This window comes from Dermacentor variabilis, chromosome 1 (genome assembly GCF_050947875.1).
Source record: "Dermacentor variabilis isolate Ectoservices chromosome 1, ASM5094787v1, whole genome shotgun sequence".
In the NCBI taxonomy this organism is placed as follows: Eukaryota; Metazoa; Arthropoda; class Arachnida; order Ixodida; family Ixodidae; genus Dermacentor; species Dermacentor variabilis.
Genome location: NC_134568.1, coordinates 223754238 through 223774054, shown reverse-complemented (window position 1 = coordinate 223774054; position 19817 = coordinate 223754238). Strand labels below are relative to the sequence as shown.

Here is a 19817-nt window from a genome sequence, read left to right as displayed (position 1 = left end):
CTCACCACCAATACCTGACAACTGGCGTCCGCACGACAGGACATGCTGACCACGATCTGCCGTGAACACGAGGCATAGAGGGCAGAACAAACGCGTTCTGTCAAAAAGCGTAAAAGGGCCGAAATATGGCCGAGGAAGCGGAACGATTTGTTGCGGTCGGGAAGCAGCTGGGCCTGGAAGGGACAGCGCTGCAGGAATTTCTGCGCGAGGAACGGGCGGTGCATCGCGAGCGCCTTAAAGAACAGGAGCAGCAAAAACGCGAAGAAGATGAGCGCGACAAGGCGCGGAGCGACCGGCGTCTCCTCGAAATAGAAAAAGAGCTGGAACTACTCCGCGCAAAGAGTGATTGCGCAAGCAGTAGTGGCGGCTCAGAAAGCCTGCCCAATGGGAACCTAGTGACAGCGCAGTTCGCGGGGGTCAGTCCCCAAAGACTACTGGCACCCTTTAATGAGAAGGCGGACGACCTGGATGCATACCTGACGCGCTTTGAGCGAGTGGCCGAAGCCCACGGATGGGCGAGGGAACAATGGGCCACCGCCCTCAGTACGTGCCTGACGGGAGAAGCGCTTAGCGTGTTCGGCCGCATGCCGGCGTCGGAGGCGTTGTCTTACGACAAGGTGAAACGGGCCCTCCTACGTCGCTTCCGCCTGACAGAAGAGGGCTTCCGGAAGAAGTTCAGGACGGAAGCGCCCCAGGACAACGAAGCGCCATCGCAGTTCTTCGCCCGGCTGGAAAATTACTGGGAGAGATGGGTCCACCTCTCGGAGGCCCCGAAGTCCTACGAGGGAATCAAAGATCTCCTCCTAGCCGAACAGTTTCTCGAGAACTGCAAGCCCGCGCTGGCGATGTTCCTTAGGGAAAAAAAGAGCCGGGACATCCTGGATATGCTCCAGAGAGCCGACGAATATGTGAGCGCCCGAGACACAGTCAACTTCGGCAAGCGGGAAGCAAGACAAGGAGGCCAAGCCGGGGACAATCCCGATGCGGGCCGAGGCAGGCGACAGTCCAACAGTGGAACAGGGCTCCGTTGTTACTTATGCTCCCGACCGGGACATGTTGCGTCACAATGCACGAGTACCAGTAAGAAGCCGGAGCACACGAATAGGGAACAGCCCGCTGCTAGGAATGTCTTAGCCTGCCTTGAAGAGGACGGCTACCTCGAATTAAAGGACGGCCAGCGCTTGCCTGTTGTAAATCTGGGCACTTCACCGGCCGCGGGGGATCTCCCTGTTGTCGGAGGCCGCGTTGCCGGGAAGACCGTGAAGGTCCTGAGGGACAGTGGCTGCAACATCGTTATCGTCAACCAGGACCTTGTCCAGCCATCGGAGATGACAGGCCGATGTCGAGCCGTCTACCTCGTAGACCGTTCAGTGAGAACTTTGCCCGAGGCTCGAATAAGCATAGACACGCCCTACTACCGAGGGGAGGTCTTGGCGGCATGCATGAAGGACCCACTCTTCGACCTCATCCTGGGGAACATCGAAGGTGCCCGAGCCCCGGCAGAGCCAGACGGTACGTGGGGCGAAACCTCCGCGCGGGATGAAGATAACTGGGCGGGGCCATCGATAGCAGAAGCCCAGCCTCCGCCCGTAGCTGCCGTTACCACACGCCGGCAGACCCAACAGCAGAACTCCCAGGCCTTCCGGAGATTGCCGGTGCCGTCAACCCTAGCTGAAGTCACTCCCGAACAAATGAAGGAGGACCAGCAGCGTGACACTACCCTGCGACAGCTCTTTCAGCTACACAGAGAGCAACGCAGCGTGAAATGCAAGGGGGGCGGATCATTCAACATCCAACTGAGGGACGGTCTGCTGTACCGTGAATACGTGCCAGACTCGGGATCTAGCACGGTGCAGCTGATAGTGCCGAGACAACATCGCGGAAAAGTCCTCCACCTGGCACACTGCGGGCTAATGGCGGGTCACCTTGGAAAGAAGAAGACCACGGACCGCATACTGGCCGACTTCTTTTGGCCGGGAGTGCACAGAGATACGCACGAGTTCGTCGCTTCGTGCGACATTTGTCAGAAGACGGCCAGCCGGGGGTCCGTAAGGAAGGTACCACTCGAGAAGATGCCGCTGGTCGACACGCCGTTTCGCAAAGTCGCGATTGATATCCTGGGGCCGTTGAAACCAGCAACCCGAAAAGGTAACAGATACATCTTGACGCTGGTCGACTATGCAACCCGCTTTCCCGAAGCGATTGCCCTGCCGAGCATAGAAACCGAGCGAGTGGCCGAGGCACTGCTACAAATCTTCTCCCGAGTAGGCGTACCAGAAGAGATGCTGAGTGATAGGGGATCCAACTTCACCTCTGAACTCATGGCAGAGGTAGGACGCCTACTTTCGTTGCGTCTTCAGACGACGACCCCGTATCACCCCATGGCCAACGGCCTCGTGGAGAAGCTGAATGGGACATTGAAGAAGATGTTGCGGCGCATGTGTACTGAACAGCCCAAGGACTGGGACAGGTTCATCGAGCCGCTACTATTCGCCTACAGGGAAGTCCCGCAGGCCAGCACCGGGTTCTCCCCATTCGAGCTATTGTACGGGCGGAACGTGCGGGGTCCTCTGGCCATACTCAAGGAGCTTTGGACCGGAGCGAGACTAGAGGAGGAAGTCAAGACGGCATACCAGTATGTCGTTGACTTGAGAGAGAGGCTCGAAACGACATGTCAAATGGCACATGAGGCCCTTGATGAGGCAGGAGAGCGCTACAAGCGATACTATGATCGCGGAGCAAAGGCGAGGATTATGCGCCCGGGCGACCAGGTACTCCTACTGCTGCCTACCGAGCACAACAAGCTCGCTATGAAGTGGAAGGGGCCGTATGTCATAAAGGAAAGGAAAGGCGAGGTGGACTACGTGGTTGACATCAATGGCGTTGTGAAAACGTTTCATGCGAACATGCTAAAGAAGTACCACACCAGGGAACCGGCAGCTGAGACACCAGTCGTGACGGTGGCAGCAAGTGCCAGCGACCGAGGGATGCCAATGTGGCCCTGGGGGGAGCGAGGAGACTACCGCGACGTCGCTGTTTCCGACAAACTCCACTCGCAGCAAGCGAAGGAGTTGCGAGCCCTAATCGCCCTACACCGTGATGTGTTTTCGGAGCAGCCAGGGTACACCGACTGGGCTGTGTGCAAGCTAGCCACAACGACGCAAGAACCTGTACATGTAAAACAGTACCCACTTCCCTTCGCAGTAAGACAAGAAGTGGAAGCCGAAGTCTCCACGATGCTTCAGATGGGGGTGGTAGAAAGGTCTCACTCACCATACAACGCGCCGACCGTACTGATAAAAAAACCCGATGGCACGAACCGTTTCTGCGTGGATTTCCGACGGCTCAACGAGGTTCTGATTGCCGACTCGGAACCGATCCCCAGAGCGGACTGTCTGATCGCTGAGGTGGGAGGCCGGAAAATATTTTCGAAGATGGATCTCTCAAAGGGATACTGGCAAGTGCCTCTAGACGAACAATCCAAGGAGAAGACAGCGTTCTCCGCGCCCAGCGGGCTTTATCAATTCAAGAAGATGCCGTTTGGCATAAAAACTGCTCCTGCTGTTTTCGCGAAACTCATGCGGAAACTTCTCGACGGCATCGCCAACGTCTACCATTACTACGACGACCTGTTGATCGCGACAAATAATTGGCAGGACCACTTAGATGCCTTGGGGGAAGTACTGGCGAGGCTACGAGAGGCGGGGATGACTGTCCACCCCAAGAAATGCGAACTGGGGTTCGATCAGTTGTCTTTCCTGGGACACAAGATTGGAGGAGGGAAGTTGGGCCCCATGGAGTCCACTTTGGATAGAATACGCAACGCTGCCCCGCCGACGACCAAGCGCCAAGTTAGGGCCTTCTTGGGACTGGCCGGATACTATCGCGAATTTATCAAAAATTATGCCACCATCGCAACCCCCTTGACGGACCTGACGAAGAAGCGGGCGCCGAATCAGATATCATGGGGACATACCGAGCAGGAGGCATTCGATAAACTGCGAAGGCTGCTCTCCGAGGCCCCCATCCTACAGATCCCCGACTTCTCCCAGCCATTCGTGCTTCGCACCGACGCCTCCGACCAGGGGCTCGGCGCTGTCTTACTACAAGACAAGGGGGGAGTGCTTCACCCGGTTGCATACGCCAGCCGAAAGCTCCTGCCGAGAGAACAGGCCTATGCGGCCATTGAGAAGGAATGTCTGGCCATGGTCTGGGCAGTAAAGCGCTTCAACTTTTACCTTTACGGTAAAAGATTTACGGTCCAGACGGATCATCAACCCCTCAGATACCTCAAGGAAGCCCAGTTCACGAACTCGCGGGTGCTTCGGTGGGCCCTGCTCCTACAGGAGTATGACTTCAACGTCCTTAGCATCAAGGGTGCGGAGAACGTGGGCGCTGACTACCTTAGCCGGGTCTGAATTGGCATGAATGGGTAGAGGAGTTCGGACAGACTTTAGTTGTCTCCGTTTTGTTCTTTTTTTTTCACTAAGACTACTCCGTGCATCGTGTTGCTTCATGGCCTCGTTGACGCATGCTTTGTATTTATCTTTTTCATTGTACGTCATGTGCTAATACCAGTGCCGAGACATTGCGAAAGTGTGGTGCAGTGGTTTGTGCGCGAGTGCTCGCACAACTCAAGAACGCTCATCGACGCGGTGGTGCGGGTAACCGTCAGCAGCGATCAGAGACTCCTTCAGTGCGCGTACACGACTTTGCGTTTTGTTTTGAATGTTATTCGATAACATTCTTGTCGCCGGGGTGGTGTCACAAAGTGCGTGTACCCCTCGGCGTCGGCCCACCGCCGCCAACAGCTCCCGCTGCGGCGTGCCCGGCGCGGGGAGCGCTCTCCCTAGATCCCGCCGGCACCCAGACCGGTTCCTCACGTCACAGCCGGCGCGCGGCGAGGGAGAGGGAGCGGAGAGAGGAAAAACGAGCGTGGAGTGACCTGCGACAAGGGGACAGAGTTGCTGGACCAGCGAGGCAAGCGGCAGGCGAATTGGGCGTCAGGCAGGCGTGAGGACGGCGGCCTGAGTTCCTGTAGCCGGAGCCTCCCTAGACGCGGTCCCGAGTCAGTCCCGATCTTCGGCAGCGACGTGCGATTACGACGGACCCAGCAGCCCGGCGCCTCCCCAGCTCGGACGCCCTACTCGACACTCCGCAGATAAGCCCACGCCACGTGTTCCGCATCTCTCAAACTTCCCTCCGGACTGTACTTTTGTAATCGCGTTTAATCTTCCGTTTAATTAGCCATCGAGTGTTGATTTGTGTATGTTCTGTTAGTGCAATGTTTGCCGTGGTCATTGTCGCGTATATTTTGTATTTGTGTCGCGTATTTTGTTTGTTATTTCGCGAGGGGTAATAGCTCCCACGTGGTGGGCTTAGTGTCGCGCGAGTGGCGTCAGGGCGTGTGTCGTGTGACCCGCACGCCTTCCGCGAACTAGAGCCCACTACTTGTAGTTGTATGTTCTTTTTCTTTCATGATGTCCCGCGCATGATTTCATTTTATTAAATTGAGTGTGTGTGTCGTACGACGTCGCCTCCCGTCTCATGCCTCTGGTTCACGGTCGATCAGGCGTGGACCTTATCGCCGGTCAGCAGTCGAACCCTCACTAAACGCACGCGGGGTGGGTCTGTTGTCGCCCCATCCCCTCCGGTTCGGAGAGTGCGAATTACCTCACCACCAATACCTGACATAGTTGAAGAAAAATTCATCCTGGTCCGGGGCTCGAACCCGGGACCACCGCCTTTCCGGGGCAGCCGCTCTACCATCTGAGCTAACCAGGTGGCTAGCAGATGGCAGGGCGCAGTCGAATTTGTCGACAACACGAAGCAAAGGCAAGAGTTTGACGTAGTAGTTATGCGGAAACCCGCAAGGGGGCGAGAAGTAATGAATGAAGGGAAAATCAGACATCCACCCGTTCGTAGCAATTGCTACAAAGGAAACCCATACGGGTTCCTCGAAAGTCCCGGACCAGGACGAACTTTTCTTCTACTATGAGGCTTTTCTTTCGAAGAACCCGTATGGGTTTCCTTTGTAGCAATTGCTACGAACGGGTGGATGTCTGATTTTCCCTTCATTCATTACTTCTCTCCACCTTGCGGGTTTCCACATAACTACTACGTCAATAAGGATTTCTTTTTCTCAATTTTATTCCTTGCGGGTGATCTCGGTGATAGCGTAGGCGGAGAGTCGCCCATACTACTGACAAAGCGCGAAAAGGAAAATAATTGGAATATCAATCGTGCATAGCCAGCGTAACTTTGGAATAGCAAAACATAGCATACAATAGCATAGCATGAAATAGCTACAGTAGCATAGCTAGCGGAATTCTGACGCTTGAATCGCTTCCTACTTATTTTCCTGCGTTTCACTTACCTTAAGAAACGCTGTTACCATGCTAGCACTTTGTAAACTTCTGCCGATGTTGGCACAATCGACTTGTTTCAGAGCAATCTGGCAGAGCTATTTAGATAACGAAATGCAGTTTTAAAGCTGCATTACGAGAATGAGCGATTGAAATAGCACTAAACGCTCCTCTTTATTGACATGTAAGCCCAGAAATGCTCGCAGCAAATCTTGGTTGCTCTGTTAACCTTTGAAGCGCTGCCGGAGCGCTCTAAAACGACCACTCGAATGTGCCATGCTTCGCACCGCTGTGGTTTTTTTTCACTTTCCTCTTTGTTGCCTAGAAATAATAGACAGTTTTAGCGTAGCGTAATAGCGGGCTCAGCGTAATAGTGGGATTGAAGTGCGCAGGAACGCTACACGTCGTATAGCGTTTAGCGTACGCACGCTATTTCTCAGATTTAACGTTACCGCGTGCATTACGTAGTTTATGTAAAACATGGCGGAAGTCCCCGCCGCCCGCTTCAAACTGAATTTAGCGTTGATTTATTAGAATTCACTTCGTTCGTCGCAAATGACTGTGTAAACTGTGTAAACTGTTTTAACTTAGTCTCAGGCCTCTTCGACGACAGAGTAGTGTGGATAAACATGCGTAAGTTTTCGAGATGGATGTCAGACTCTGGAGTTTCGCAAGACGCGTAGCGCCACCTGCCGGTGCGAAGAGGCAGTAATTGAGTAGTGCGAAGCCTGACTCCCTTGCTAAGTTGCCTATGCAGCTAGCGACTGCGAAACAACGATTTAACTAGATTTTGGTCCATATGGCGAGCCTTTTGCGCATTTAACACCCAGACAGAGAGCTACGAATTTCTACGCTAGTCGGACGCGCCTCCGAACTGCCATAAAGCGCTTGCTGGCTCATTCGTCAGACTAATAACGGAAACGACGGCAACCGCGATAGCTCCGCGCGCTACAGAGAAACGCCGCAATCGACGCTACTGTTGTGTTGTAAATTGCCATGAACGCGAAGGACGGAATAACAACGTTCAGTTTTACCGATTTCCATCGCGATCGTATGAAGGGGAAAGGTGAGAGCGCTGGATACGGGCCGTTCAACCTGTTGGGTAATCGGATTACTTGCATTCCCCACAACACAGCGGCTCGCATGAGAAAGTGCGACAATTTTGTTCTTCTGTAGTTGTGTTGCGTAGGCCTGACGGAGGACCGTGTTAACTAAGCGAAAACTCAAGAATTTGCAGCCGCCACTTCGTTGGTAACAGAAAAAACAACGTTGCGAGCCATCTTGCTTATGTGCCATCGATATCTCCGCCTTTTAACAGACGTTGTTTGGATCGCACCGCTTGGTACGATCGGTTGTTGGGAACTCGGCGCTGACGCCCGTGGTTGTACCTGGGTCGCAAGCCCCAAGGGTAGCGTTGGCCTGGCGGCCTGGGGTGCAACTGGAAGCATCCGAAGGTCCCGGCAAAGCATGAGTCGACTGGTAACAACAAAACAACTTGTTTATTTTAACATCGCAAAGAGTTGGCGGTCAGGTTGACCGAAGTAGAGAGACGGGAGAGCACTTTACTCAACAGAAGAAATCGGAGCCCTCCTTTTGGCGTCCGGGGGCAGCTGTTTTTATACTCTCGCAGTTGAGGGCAAGAAGGAATCCCTCAATAGACGAGCACGTGAATGTACAATGGGCTAATGGTGACGCACACTGTCGTAGCGCTGCCGGTCGGGCACAATGACTGGAATGAGAGGGTGATCCCTGCTTTCGCATCGCCTGGTTCGGGCACAATGGCACATACACTCACACACGCACATGAAGACACGTGGCATCGGAACATGCCTGGAAACGCCTGGAAACACCTGGCGGGGAGCGTTGCGGCGACGACGAAGGGGGCCAAAATGTCTGCCGCCCCGCCGCAGTCGCGCCGGCAAAACCGCGTGTCGCAGGCGAAACGCAACAACGTCCTTTCTCCGGTTGACTCAACAAATGGAACGGAGAGATCTGGCAGGTCAGCTTAACCAAACATTTTGGTTCGTTTATGAATTCAAAATCCTGTTCTAGAGCATCGTTGCATCGCGAGTTCATTTCACTTACGGTATTTTGTATGTCCTGCGCCGATACAACAAGCACGCTTCGCAATGTGCTGAGCCTGCTCGACTGCGTTTTTCAAATGTAAGCAATAATGTTGCTTTAGGAGCACTGGATGAGTAATTGCGAAATAACGCGCATTTGTAAAGCAAAAAAATGTCGCATTTATTTACATTTATTTGTGCGCGCTTGTTGCTCGAAGCGTCTGCAAAAAGTTCAAATTAAGGTACTGAGCGATGCTGTATAGCTCCTGCGAGAAAGAAAGATGCAGCGCGTAGGCACTGTAGGAAGCTTACTTACGTTATGATCGCATGCTGCCTTGGAAAACGTTTTCTGTTTGCTGCCCTGGAAAAGGCTATGAAAGGGTTTACTCTCTGTAAATAATTGCGAGACAAAACATTACAATAAATATACATAAAAACATAGGAGATACTTAATAAATCTTGTGTTCAGGAGATATTCAATATGAAACAATTTGAAATGCTTAGATTTTTATGCTGATATGCCTATAGACAAATCTGATGCTCTCTGTACTTGCGAGTTGCAGCACGCCGAAATAACGCTTGAAACTTTATTTTATATTGCACACGTACTTCGCCCTGCTAAGCTTCCTTTCCGAAGCGTGGATGGGCGGAAGAAGCTTTCCAGGCCCTTGATTTTTAGGAAACCGTGCCTCAACACAAACGAAAGAGAAGGGTCCATTGTGGCCTATGTACCGTCACTTGCGGACTGCTCTCCTTGCACTACTCAGTTTGCGCCAAGGCTCCGATGGGGGCGCTGGTGCCGGGTTTTTCCGCAGCGCCGCCTGGGCAGAGTCTGAGGTCTATAGCTTCTCATTTCGGACGCGTCGAGGCCTAACAAGAAAAACGTCTGGGATGGTAGCGCCACGTATCAGCGAAGTCGGGAGATGGACGTGTCGGCATATGGCCCCTGAGATTGGGGGACCTCGTAGGCTATAGTCGACTGCTTGTACTGATTTCGCCGCAGATCGCCAGACAGGGAAAGTACACTACTCAGTGTGCTCCCGGCTTTCATGGCGCTGGCTCTCGCATTTTTCGGATGCACGCGCAAAGATTGGCGAGCAGATAGAACCACTTAGGTGCACTTTGTATGCGAAATTCAAAGCGTAATCGAATAGCATCCTGCACGTAAACTACGCTATCACGCTTTCTGAAAGGTTCGTTTGCGGAGCGGTAATGCTATTTCCCTTAAAAGCTTAAACTGCTGTCTAATATTTCAACGTGGCCCGGCGAAAATACACGCAGTTGGCTGCTTTCTTGCAAACAGGTCTGACTAGCAATAATCATGGAATCCACGAGACACTAGATGCAGTTTCTTTATATGACACAAAAATACTCTGTGTTAGTGTCATAGTGCTTACGGCATTGCAATTTCCAGCCCGCTGGCTTGAACCTTGCACGCTATGGCAGTTCATTTGCTTTTTGTATTTCTAACGTAGGTCAAGGGATGATCTGCGTCAAACGTAACGAACATCACACCACCAAAACCCCGCAAAGACTCCCTACGTTGCTGCAAAAAAAAAAGAAAGGAAACAAAAGAAAAACGGAGAGGCAGCCCGTTCCGCGAAGCCCCTGCTGTAGTGGGTAACGTCTCGTTCGTGCGCCGTAGTAAGAGGAAACCAACGCCGCGCATCGTGGCTCGTGTGGGCATTACCTGTGACGGGGTTCCCGAACGACGTCTTCAGCGACCAACCCAAAGTGACCGAGCTCGTTGACACAGAGACAACCTCGAGGGTGGGAGGGCTCGGTGGAACTGCAAAGTTGGAAGTACGCCCCAGCGTCAAATGCCGCATTAGGCGAAATCACCGAGCATGCAGAGATTACAATTCGCCAGAAACACATAATATTAGCAAATGCCACGTTACTTTCTCTTCTAGCAAAGTTCTGTGCTGCTTTTGTTTAGCTGTACTCCCATAAATTTTATTTGATCTTTGTATAAAGCGTATAAAGACCTGGCCGCCGTAGCCGCCTGACGTAGAATACGCTGGTCGCTGCTTAAACAAAATTTACGTTTTTTTTTCTCTGTGAGGCAGATATTAAATGGACTGACAAGTGGCTAGAATGTGTTGTGAGACGTCGATCGAAATGAAATGACCATGATTTACAGTGATAGAATACAGCATACTGTTCGCGATTTAAGTAGCAATTATAATTTTAAATTGACAAAGAAAGTCTCAAAAACCAGTAAGTGGCGAGGCCTGGAGATGAAATCTTGGTACTTCGGATGTATTCGGATGAGATTACTGTGCGTAAGTCGACTGTTATTAAGTACCGCATAATTATTGCTTAAAATTGCAGGTGATGTATTATTAGACACTCGCGCTTTATTCTATGTTTCGGATGTCAAAATCGCACGCATGGCTACGGCAACACGCTGAACTGCGGATCACGTGTAAAAACGTCGTTTCGTTTTCGAAACCACGGGAACGCGTAGCTATTATTGCAGATATACTTCAACACTTCGGAAAACATGAATCGCAGAAACATCAACGTGATAAACAAAATAATACTTTTTCACAGCTACGGCCGCACTTGTCTGCCTCCCACTAATGCTGGCGTGTAAAAGCTATCGCGCTCACCTATTACCATGGAGGAAAGAAAATAGAACGTACTAGAAAATGGCCGAGTGGACCGAACGGCGCTCTCCCGCTAAGGTGCCGCGTGTGAAAAAACTGTGCGAGGGCGCTGTGAGCGATCTGGATAGGGGTTGAGACGGCAGATTCAAAGTAATATCGCTGCGGGCGCTGACACCGATCGCGCGCGTACGCTCTGATAATGGTGATTTATTTCAACTGAAAATTCATATTGACACTTTGTTGCTACGTATACATATTTGAGGCATGGGTTATACGTCTTCAATTTTGTTGTCGTTGTCAAGTGCGTCGTCTGCTAGCGAGCGCGCGTTCGTTGCGCGAACGCTGGCGGACGCCCAGTTTTTCTCGCAAAATGCCCGTGCAGTAAAATGTCTTATGGTTTTACTTGCTTTGGTGCGCCCGCGACTCTTGTCGGCTGGTATCGATTGCAGTTTTAGCCAGGTGAAAGGCTATTTTTAACACCGTTTTCTAAAAGCAACGCGCAATTTTTGCCACAGAAGCCGCCTATCTGCAACATGAAGCTGCGTAAGAAAGTTTTATTGATATCGTGTCATTTTACGCGCACTACCTGTTGGTGGAATATTGATCAGGGACAATGACCAAAGATAACATTATAGTGAAAAAACAAACAGGTTTATTAACTGCGTGGCGTGAAGAGATGGAGATGACAAACGCACTTCTAGGTAAATCTAAGGGTATACATAGATATATATATCCACGACATATATGTAAGATAAATTTATCAAATATCCTAATGCACTGATTGAAAAAGTGAAAACTTCCAAGCGGAATAAACGTGTTTCTTTTAAAAGTTGCCCCAGCCCCAGATGAAGAAAAGGAATGAAAGCAATTGTTGAACGTTAATATGAACAGTGTTAGGGAAAATATATTGCCTATAAGAGAGAGAGAGAGAGAGAGAGATTTACAGAAAGACACTGGGGAGAAGGGACAGGGAGGGAAAGGGCTGATGAATGATGGTGATTGTAGGAGGAAGAGATGCGTATGTACAAGTTCACAGCGTTGAGGCATCTCTAAACCCATGCGTCCAGCCCAGTGGCTTGGAGAAAGGCTATAGCGGCATTTGTTATCAGGGCTGCGCTGTTTGCATTAGGCCAAGGACCTAAAAGAAACTCGTCTGATAGCGGCCTCTTATGGATTTTTGCAACGGAAGAGACCAGTTGCTGTCGTTCTTGCGCGTACGCGGAACACACGCAAAATATGCGATCAAGTGTTTCTGGCACCTCACTGTACTCACAGTCTGGGCTAGTACCACTGTCACCTACCATATGTCTATAACGGTTGGTGAATGCGACACCAAGGCGAATCCGGTGCACCTTGCTCGTTTGGCTTCTTTTGAGATTGTGAGGCATACGAAATTTCATTTCTTGGTCCCATTTATGTACTCGCTTGTGTCGTCGGTCAGGTTGAGTCCAGTGTTGCAACGTACGGTTGCGTATTACGCGACGAAGTAGGCCGTTTGTGTCTGTTCGTGAGAACAGAATGCGTACTTCACAAGCATTATCTAAAGCAATTTTCGCTTCAGCGTCTGCCTGTTCGTTCCCTATCACGCCACAGTATGAAGGTGTCCACAGGAAGGTGACATTGTGGCCATTTCTATTTGCGTGGTCGAGATGCCCTGTAATTTCTATAGCCATTGAATAATACGGGCCCTGTCAGAGGACACAGTCAATCGTTTGAAGAGCTGGCTTGGAATGACAGAATATCCTCCATGCTTGAGGAGGCTCCCGGAGAGAAATCGAAGTGCCTCCCGGATAGCAACAACTTCTGTGGCAGTTGATGTTGACCTATGGTCTAGCTTAAACCGCCGATCGATGATAATATGTGGGGTGACGAACGCTGCAGTGGAGGCATATAGTGTGACAGAGCCATCGGTATACACCTGTACAGTATCTCCGTATTCTGCAGAAATGTGAAACAGGGTAAGTTGCTTGAGGCCAATGGATGCAACGGATGACTTTTTGGTAATTCCAGGGATCTGCAATGTGACGAAAGGTTCAGGCAGAACCCGCTTGGGTATTCTCGGAATACAAGCGGGAGAAAATTTTGACGGCAGAATACTCTGATGACGCGATAGATACCTTGAAAAGCTGGAACCTGTGTGGGTTGCAGAAAGCGATGACAGAGAACGGTGCCTATAGCGGGTCAACACGCGAAGGTACATTCGAAGAGGCTCGCAGAGCAAGTATGCACCAATAGGACCAGCACGAGCTTCCGCTATTGTTCTATTGGTTGACGTGCATCGTGGGAGTCCAAAACCTGTGCGTATATTGCCTACGTACTCAAGCTGAATCGGGGAGACCGCGACGTCTTTACCAATGTAACCTCGGTAGCTTGTCTGGCGATCTCCTTCAGCGTGCCAACAGGCAAAATGAAGTAGGAGCATGTAGTCTGATCGAATGGTATTTGCTATTCAGATCGTATTTGACTTCGGAATTCATTATTAAAAAATTCTCAAATAGCCGTTTCTGTTCGAATGTGACGAATGACAGCACTTTTGAACTCTCGAAGGTGAGGGGCCGATGCAAGCGAGGACTCTTGTTTCGGATGATTGTGCTGCTGGAAAGTCGTGGCTGTTGTACCGAGGCGCACCAGTTCCTGAGAGCATTAACGCGCGGGTGCTAATCGGTTCAGCTGAACAAGTTCCTAGCTCTGATTCAATATAAACGCCCCGTTTTGGGACAGCCTGTAAATCTGCAAACTTGATTCAGGCAAGGAAAACATTTTTTTGACAGTCTCGACATGTGAGCAAGACTGCAACACATTAAAACTGGGTGCCCAAAGTGGAACCACATTTGTTCAACGAACACAGCAAATCTAGAAATATCTTTACGTGTATGTGAGGCATGCCGTTCCTTTAATTGCTTCATTATTGTCCTCATGATAGTGCACCGTATAACTGAAAGCAGCCGTTTATAATACAGAAGCTGCTTAGTTGAGCGCACGTACAAGTGGGAACGGCATTACATTAGGTGTGCGATATAATATAATCGTAACATGTTTTTCTCAGCAATCAGACTCGAGAATAATTTCTTTCGTTTACACCCCTAGAAAAAAGCCGCAGGACGCAGCTACCTTCCTTTCTTGTTCTTTTTTAATTAAACAAGTTCTACCGTTTTACGTCTGGCGATATGATTATGAAGCACCCTGTTCTGTTCTCACCGCCTGGGGTTATTTAACTTGCACCTAAACGGAAGTACACGAGTGTTTTTCCATTTTGTTCCTATCGAATTCCGCGACCACGCATGGTTTGAACCCGTGAGCTCGAGTTTAGCAGCGCAACGCCATATCCTCTATGTATAGTCGCTAATTAGGCTAACACGCAGCTCTTCTTTTTTTCTTTTTTTTTAAAGCACGGGCTGGACAAAAAAATTCACACGCCTTACGGGCCAAAGATTAACAGATATAATGGCTACCTAAAACTGTTTTCGGCGCCCGAGGTCCGACCGGTATAAGAGAACCCGTACGAATTAGTCCGCGTTCTGTTAATTGCGCGAGGATGAATAGAATATTGCGCTGCAGCATTTTTTCTTCCTCTACAAAAATACTTCCCGTAAATCTGAGTACAGGGTGCCGGATGTGGCAGGTATGTTCTATTTGTTTGAAGCGGCGAGCAGGAAGTTTACATATGTTTTTCCGTTTTCGCTTCACAAGACCTTCTAATGGAAAACTATATGCACAAAAATACACACGATGGATACATGCTGTTTGAAGAACAAGCAAAATATTTGTTCGCCTAAGGGAACCGTACAATAATATGGCAGAATGAAAGCCGACACTGCGGCCGCAATGCACGCGCAATCACCGAGCGGCATTAAAAAAAAGATGAAGTAAAGAAGAAAAAGAAAGACATCTATTCCTAAGGCATGCATACATGTCATATGCAATTACAAACACCGTTTGAGCGGTCGGGACGCACATACCAGTGCCCGAAGTATTACGAATGGGCCCGTCCTAAAAGGACCGCCTGCAGTTTCCAACGGCGCGCCCTTGATGCGACCCAATCCACCTCGATCGCAGCGCCGCCACAGCGTTTTTCGTCGTTGCGCGCCTCGTAGCAAAGCATGCGCCGCCTCGCCGCTCGTTCCACTGAACCATATTCTAGTACACTCTAAAAGAAACAAAACAGGAGAAGCCATAGCCCTGACGACGCCCCGACGTTACGTTTATGAAGCCGCAATAGCAGCCACGTTGGTGTGCCATCTCCGTTTGCGCCTACAATGAGCTCGCCGGAGCAGATGGGCGCGAGCTTTGAACTTGTATTGCTACGAGCCGCCGGAAGTGTGGGCTCCGACGCGTGTGAGAACAAAGCCTGCGAAACTTCTGTAACACTTTTATTGGGGCAGACGCGCTCCTGTGCTTTTCCGTGGCACGTTGAAGAAGGCGACGGAGACCCGCGCCGTGATTACTTGTGTGTCTCTGTTGCTGGCTGACACTCACACTCACAGACCCTAAACACAACTTTTAAGCTCACACACCACGCTCCAAAGTCAGTTTGTCTCACGAACAGAATGTGCTGCGAGGAAGACGCGGGCCAAAAAATCTTATTTCACTTTTAAGAGGCTGAGAACAGCAGCGAGAGCTTCAGGAGAGTGGTTGCTATATGGCAACGTTGACGTTTGGGGTACCAGTCCCAATGCTCCTTTGCAAAAAAAAAAAAAAAAAAAAAAAAAAACAGGACTTCCGTCACACTTTCTCCAACACGTCCATGCTGACTGGGACTTCTCCTACGCTTTCCTTCCTCCATGCCTATCACCGTTTTCAGCATGCTTCCAGTGAATGACTACCTTCACTGCAGATAAAAAAATTCTGATAAAAATCGTACGACGGCGCTTTCCGTGTTAGCACTTCATCATTAGACACTCTGACTAGTACGCTTTCTATTGCACTAAAAAAAAAGTGGGTACCATGAAAATTGGTTGTCAGCCCCTTTAAGCTTTCAATCCACTTGTCTCTTTTCCTATCGTCAGGTGCGAAATGAAGTCGCTCATTTTATTCTTTGAAGGCACGCATATCTACTGAAGAGACGTGGTGCAGCGACCGAACCATGAATTTAGTGGAAGCTGCGATTCGATTTTGCAACGCAATCAAAACACGAAGGCTGTGACCCATTCGCATAATGTGACGCACAAAAAAAAAGGGGGGGGGGAAAGCTCTTCAAATATGCTTGCAAAATTATTATGACTGCGAAAGCGTGTGAGCTTCCGTAAACGTTGCCATCTGTTCTCCGCCGTCAAAACTATTCTTCCAAGCACTTTTAAACTACCAAAAGCTAAGACACAGCGTGGAACAAGCGAGAACACAGTAAAACTAAAGACTATAGGACGCTCATAGTTCTGCCAGCACATGTGAACGAAAAATGGAAAAGCCCGTTCCACGTACCTGTCCCGCACCTCACTGGCTCTATATGATAAATGAGTGGCTGTCAGCAATGAACCCCAAAAAGACATAGATGGTCGCGCCTGTAAAGTGCCTTGCAACATTTTGTACAACCAACGTTGACCAAAGCCGTTTAATGAATGTTAAATTTATCTGCCTCTAATCCTAAACACCTGTTGGCCATCGAGTATTGTTACACATACATACGGATTCACACAAATCCACGCAAATCCACGCAAGCAGTTTCTCTCTCGCACTCTCTAACTAATGATTCCCTTTTCTCATTAGACGCAAAGGGAGTTTTTTATATTAATTGAAGAAGCTAACAGTCCTCCCATCAGATAAAGCTCTCATGCTTTAGACGTTACTAATAAATTGACGCTAAAAGTCCACGCCCACCTTCCTTCCCGAGATTTGATTTATTATCCTGCGCGTCAATACTACTGCTTGTGCAAGCCGCCCATGTTAGTCTTTCGCCAGGAAGAATGTACCTAAGCGAAAATCGAACACTCATCGAGCCCTGGAAAATTAATGCATACTGCCTGCGCCCACGCGCAACAGGTTTTGCGCAAGAGCGTGTACAAAGGTCATTTGGCCGTGGGCAGAATGGAGCGCGAAATGTTCGGCCCGAAGTGTAAAATTTGGATTGACGACCAGGGTGCCGGCTATTTCAGGAATTTGAAGCCGCCGACGGCGGCGACGCCAGTTACGCGCTTAGGCGCAACGACCGGGAACGGAGACTCAAATGAGGCTCCGTTTGAGCGATGGGTAAATTAACAGCTATCAGCTATGAGAGTGCAAGAAAAATAAACGAAATAGGAGTCACCGTACACTCTGTTTGAGATAGGTCTTTACACTGCGCCGCATGCTATAACATGGTGGTAATGAAGTTTTGCGCCTAACTTAAACCATGAGCATCTATAGCGCCAGTTGAAGAAAGAACGGGAATATAGACGAACGGGTGATTAAATTTAAGGGCGCGACGATGCGCCGCTGGATAGCTGATTATTTAAACAACCTGCTGCTTCAGAACTGCGCATACGAGCTATACAATCTCAAGTGGAGGCACGCAAGTGAAGGCAAACGTGGAGGCACGCTATCCTGCCCTCGCAAAAATGAGTTTAGATTGTCTATAGATAGTCTATAGACTTTTATAGACGACCCTGCCTTTCTATAGATTTGGTCTTTTGTTGATACAAAGTCTATAGACTGTTTATAGACGAAAGTCCATAATGTTTCTATTTATTTTTGTCTACTCACGTTCTATAGGCGGTCCATAGAAAACAGTCGATAAGACGTTTGTTTCTTTTTGTCGATGCCACCTCTATAGACTGTCTATAGACGAAAGTCAATACAGTATCCATTTAACTTTGTCCTTTTTTTCTCTACAGACTGTCTATAGACGAAAGTCGATAAGGTTTCTATTTCTTTTTGTCTGCTCGCATTCTATAGATGGTCTATAGAAAAAAGTCGATACGATGCGTGTTCCTTTTTGTCTACTTCCGCCCTATAGATTACTTGTACACAAAATTCGATGCAGTCTCCATTTATCCTTGTTGACTCTTTGTCTATAGTCTGTCTATGAACGAGAGTCGATAAGGTGTTGATTATTTTTGTCTTCTTCCAGTTTATAGATCGTCTATAGACAAAAGTTGATAAGGTGTACATTTCTTTTTGTATATTCCCAGTCTACGTAGTTCATACACACACACACACACACACACACACACACACACACACACACACACACACACACACACACACACGCGCGCGCGCGCGCGCGCGCGCGCACGCACACACGCACGCACACGCACACACACACACACACACACACACACACATTGCTGCGCGACCAGCCGCTCGAGGCACATTGTGTGTAAATGCGGGCTTCTTCACGCTCGGAAAAACACTTCTATGGAGCACGTGTGGAGCAACAGAAAGCTGTATCGGGAGTTTATCATGTTGTTCTACGATTTGTCCATTCAGAATTTTCATCTAACTATAAAAACTGAGAAATTAATTAACACTAGTTACCTAATCCGGGGGAATGCAAAAAATAATAATCTTAGTATCTCCAAAAGACGGCAAACTACATTACCTTGGTTCTTTCCAGCTACGTAGCATTTGCATATTTTAAAGTCTGGGTCAAATTAAGTGAAACACCCCGTATATTCTTTGCAATTCGAATTATTCTCCACGGTTTCCTATATCACCGCCGATGAAGGCCATAGGGTGGGACGTCATCCAAAGGTCATGTTAACTTGTGCGAACAGTCCGTATACCGATTGTGGTAAGGCGTGAGATGAACTAGAAAACAATCAATACTGTAAAATTCTTATTGCTTCAGGTTTACATGCCGTCTATAGATTGAATATAGACAAAAGTCGTTAATCTCGGCCCAATCTGCGTACGCTGTAACCAAGCGCAGGTACCGGTGGATAATACGGAGCTGCGTTTGATATAAGCCACTGAAGTTGTATACCACTGAGATTGCTGTAGAGCCTAGTTGTAGACTTCAGTATACAAATAGTGTATACCTCCGCATTTGTTGACCACATCATATGATCTACATAGTCGCTCTCGGCCACCCCAAGACAGTCTTCACAGTTGTCATAGCATGACTTTTGCGGAAGTAGAATAAAGAAAACAAAACGCCGATCCAATCGTGATAATAGATGCTATGAACGCCAACTTTAGCTTCAAGCGGATTCCGAACAGGCATCAAGCTAACAGCACAGATACTCTTAATTTTTGTAGCTGACAACGTAGACATTGTGAGTGCGATGAACCGATGTCGCGCATGTGGTTGTGCGTCGTCTGTCCGGTTCTCAGAAACTTTTCACCTTTCTTCATATCTCGGCTGCATCACTAGCATTGGGTGGTTTTTGTTGACTGATATCCTGCACTATAATCTCATAGAAGTTTCTGATTCACTCAAGATATGTGCCAAATCCTCTGAGCCCACCCAGTGTTTCGCAAGCGGTATATGCCTGCGCGGCCACTCACATGAGTACGCCATTGCTGTACTGGTTGCAATTGACCTATCATGGGAACAGAAAATTTGCACTAACATATGGGCGGGTATCACATTTGACGGAACGCTGGCAGACATGCTAGAAATGCACTGTATTACTCATCGTCGCTGGCGATAATGCAAGCACCTGGCGGGCCCTGTAACTGTTTTTACAAACAGCGCATTCATCCAGTGTGCGTTCCAGTTCCATACGATAGCCCACAGTGTTTGTAATACAGCTTGACAGCCCATTTCCTTCATCCATGAAAAAAAAATCGAAAAGAAAAGCAACCCGTTCCGCTCGCATGCATGGCGCGCAGGGAGAGAGAAAGAGACAAAAAAATTAAAA

At 49.1% G+C, this 19817-nt stretch overlaps 1 protein-coding gene across 1 annotated transcript in view; it reads right to left on the bottom strand.

The window, feature by feature from the left end:
* Positions 1 to 19817, bottom strand: part of LOC142557670 (cell adhesion molecule DSCAM-like) — a 416825-nt gene that overhangs the window by 41183 nt on the left and 355825 nt on the right. The window contains exon 13 of the mRNA XM_075669684.1: positions 10119 to 10217. Coding sequence (XP_075525799.1) covers positions 10119 to 10217 — 99 coding nt within the window. The remainder of the gene's footprint in view (positions 1 to 10118; positions 10218 to 19817) is intronic.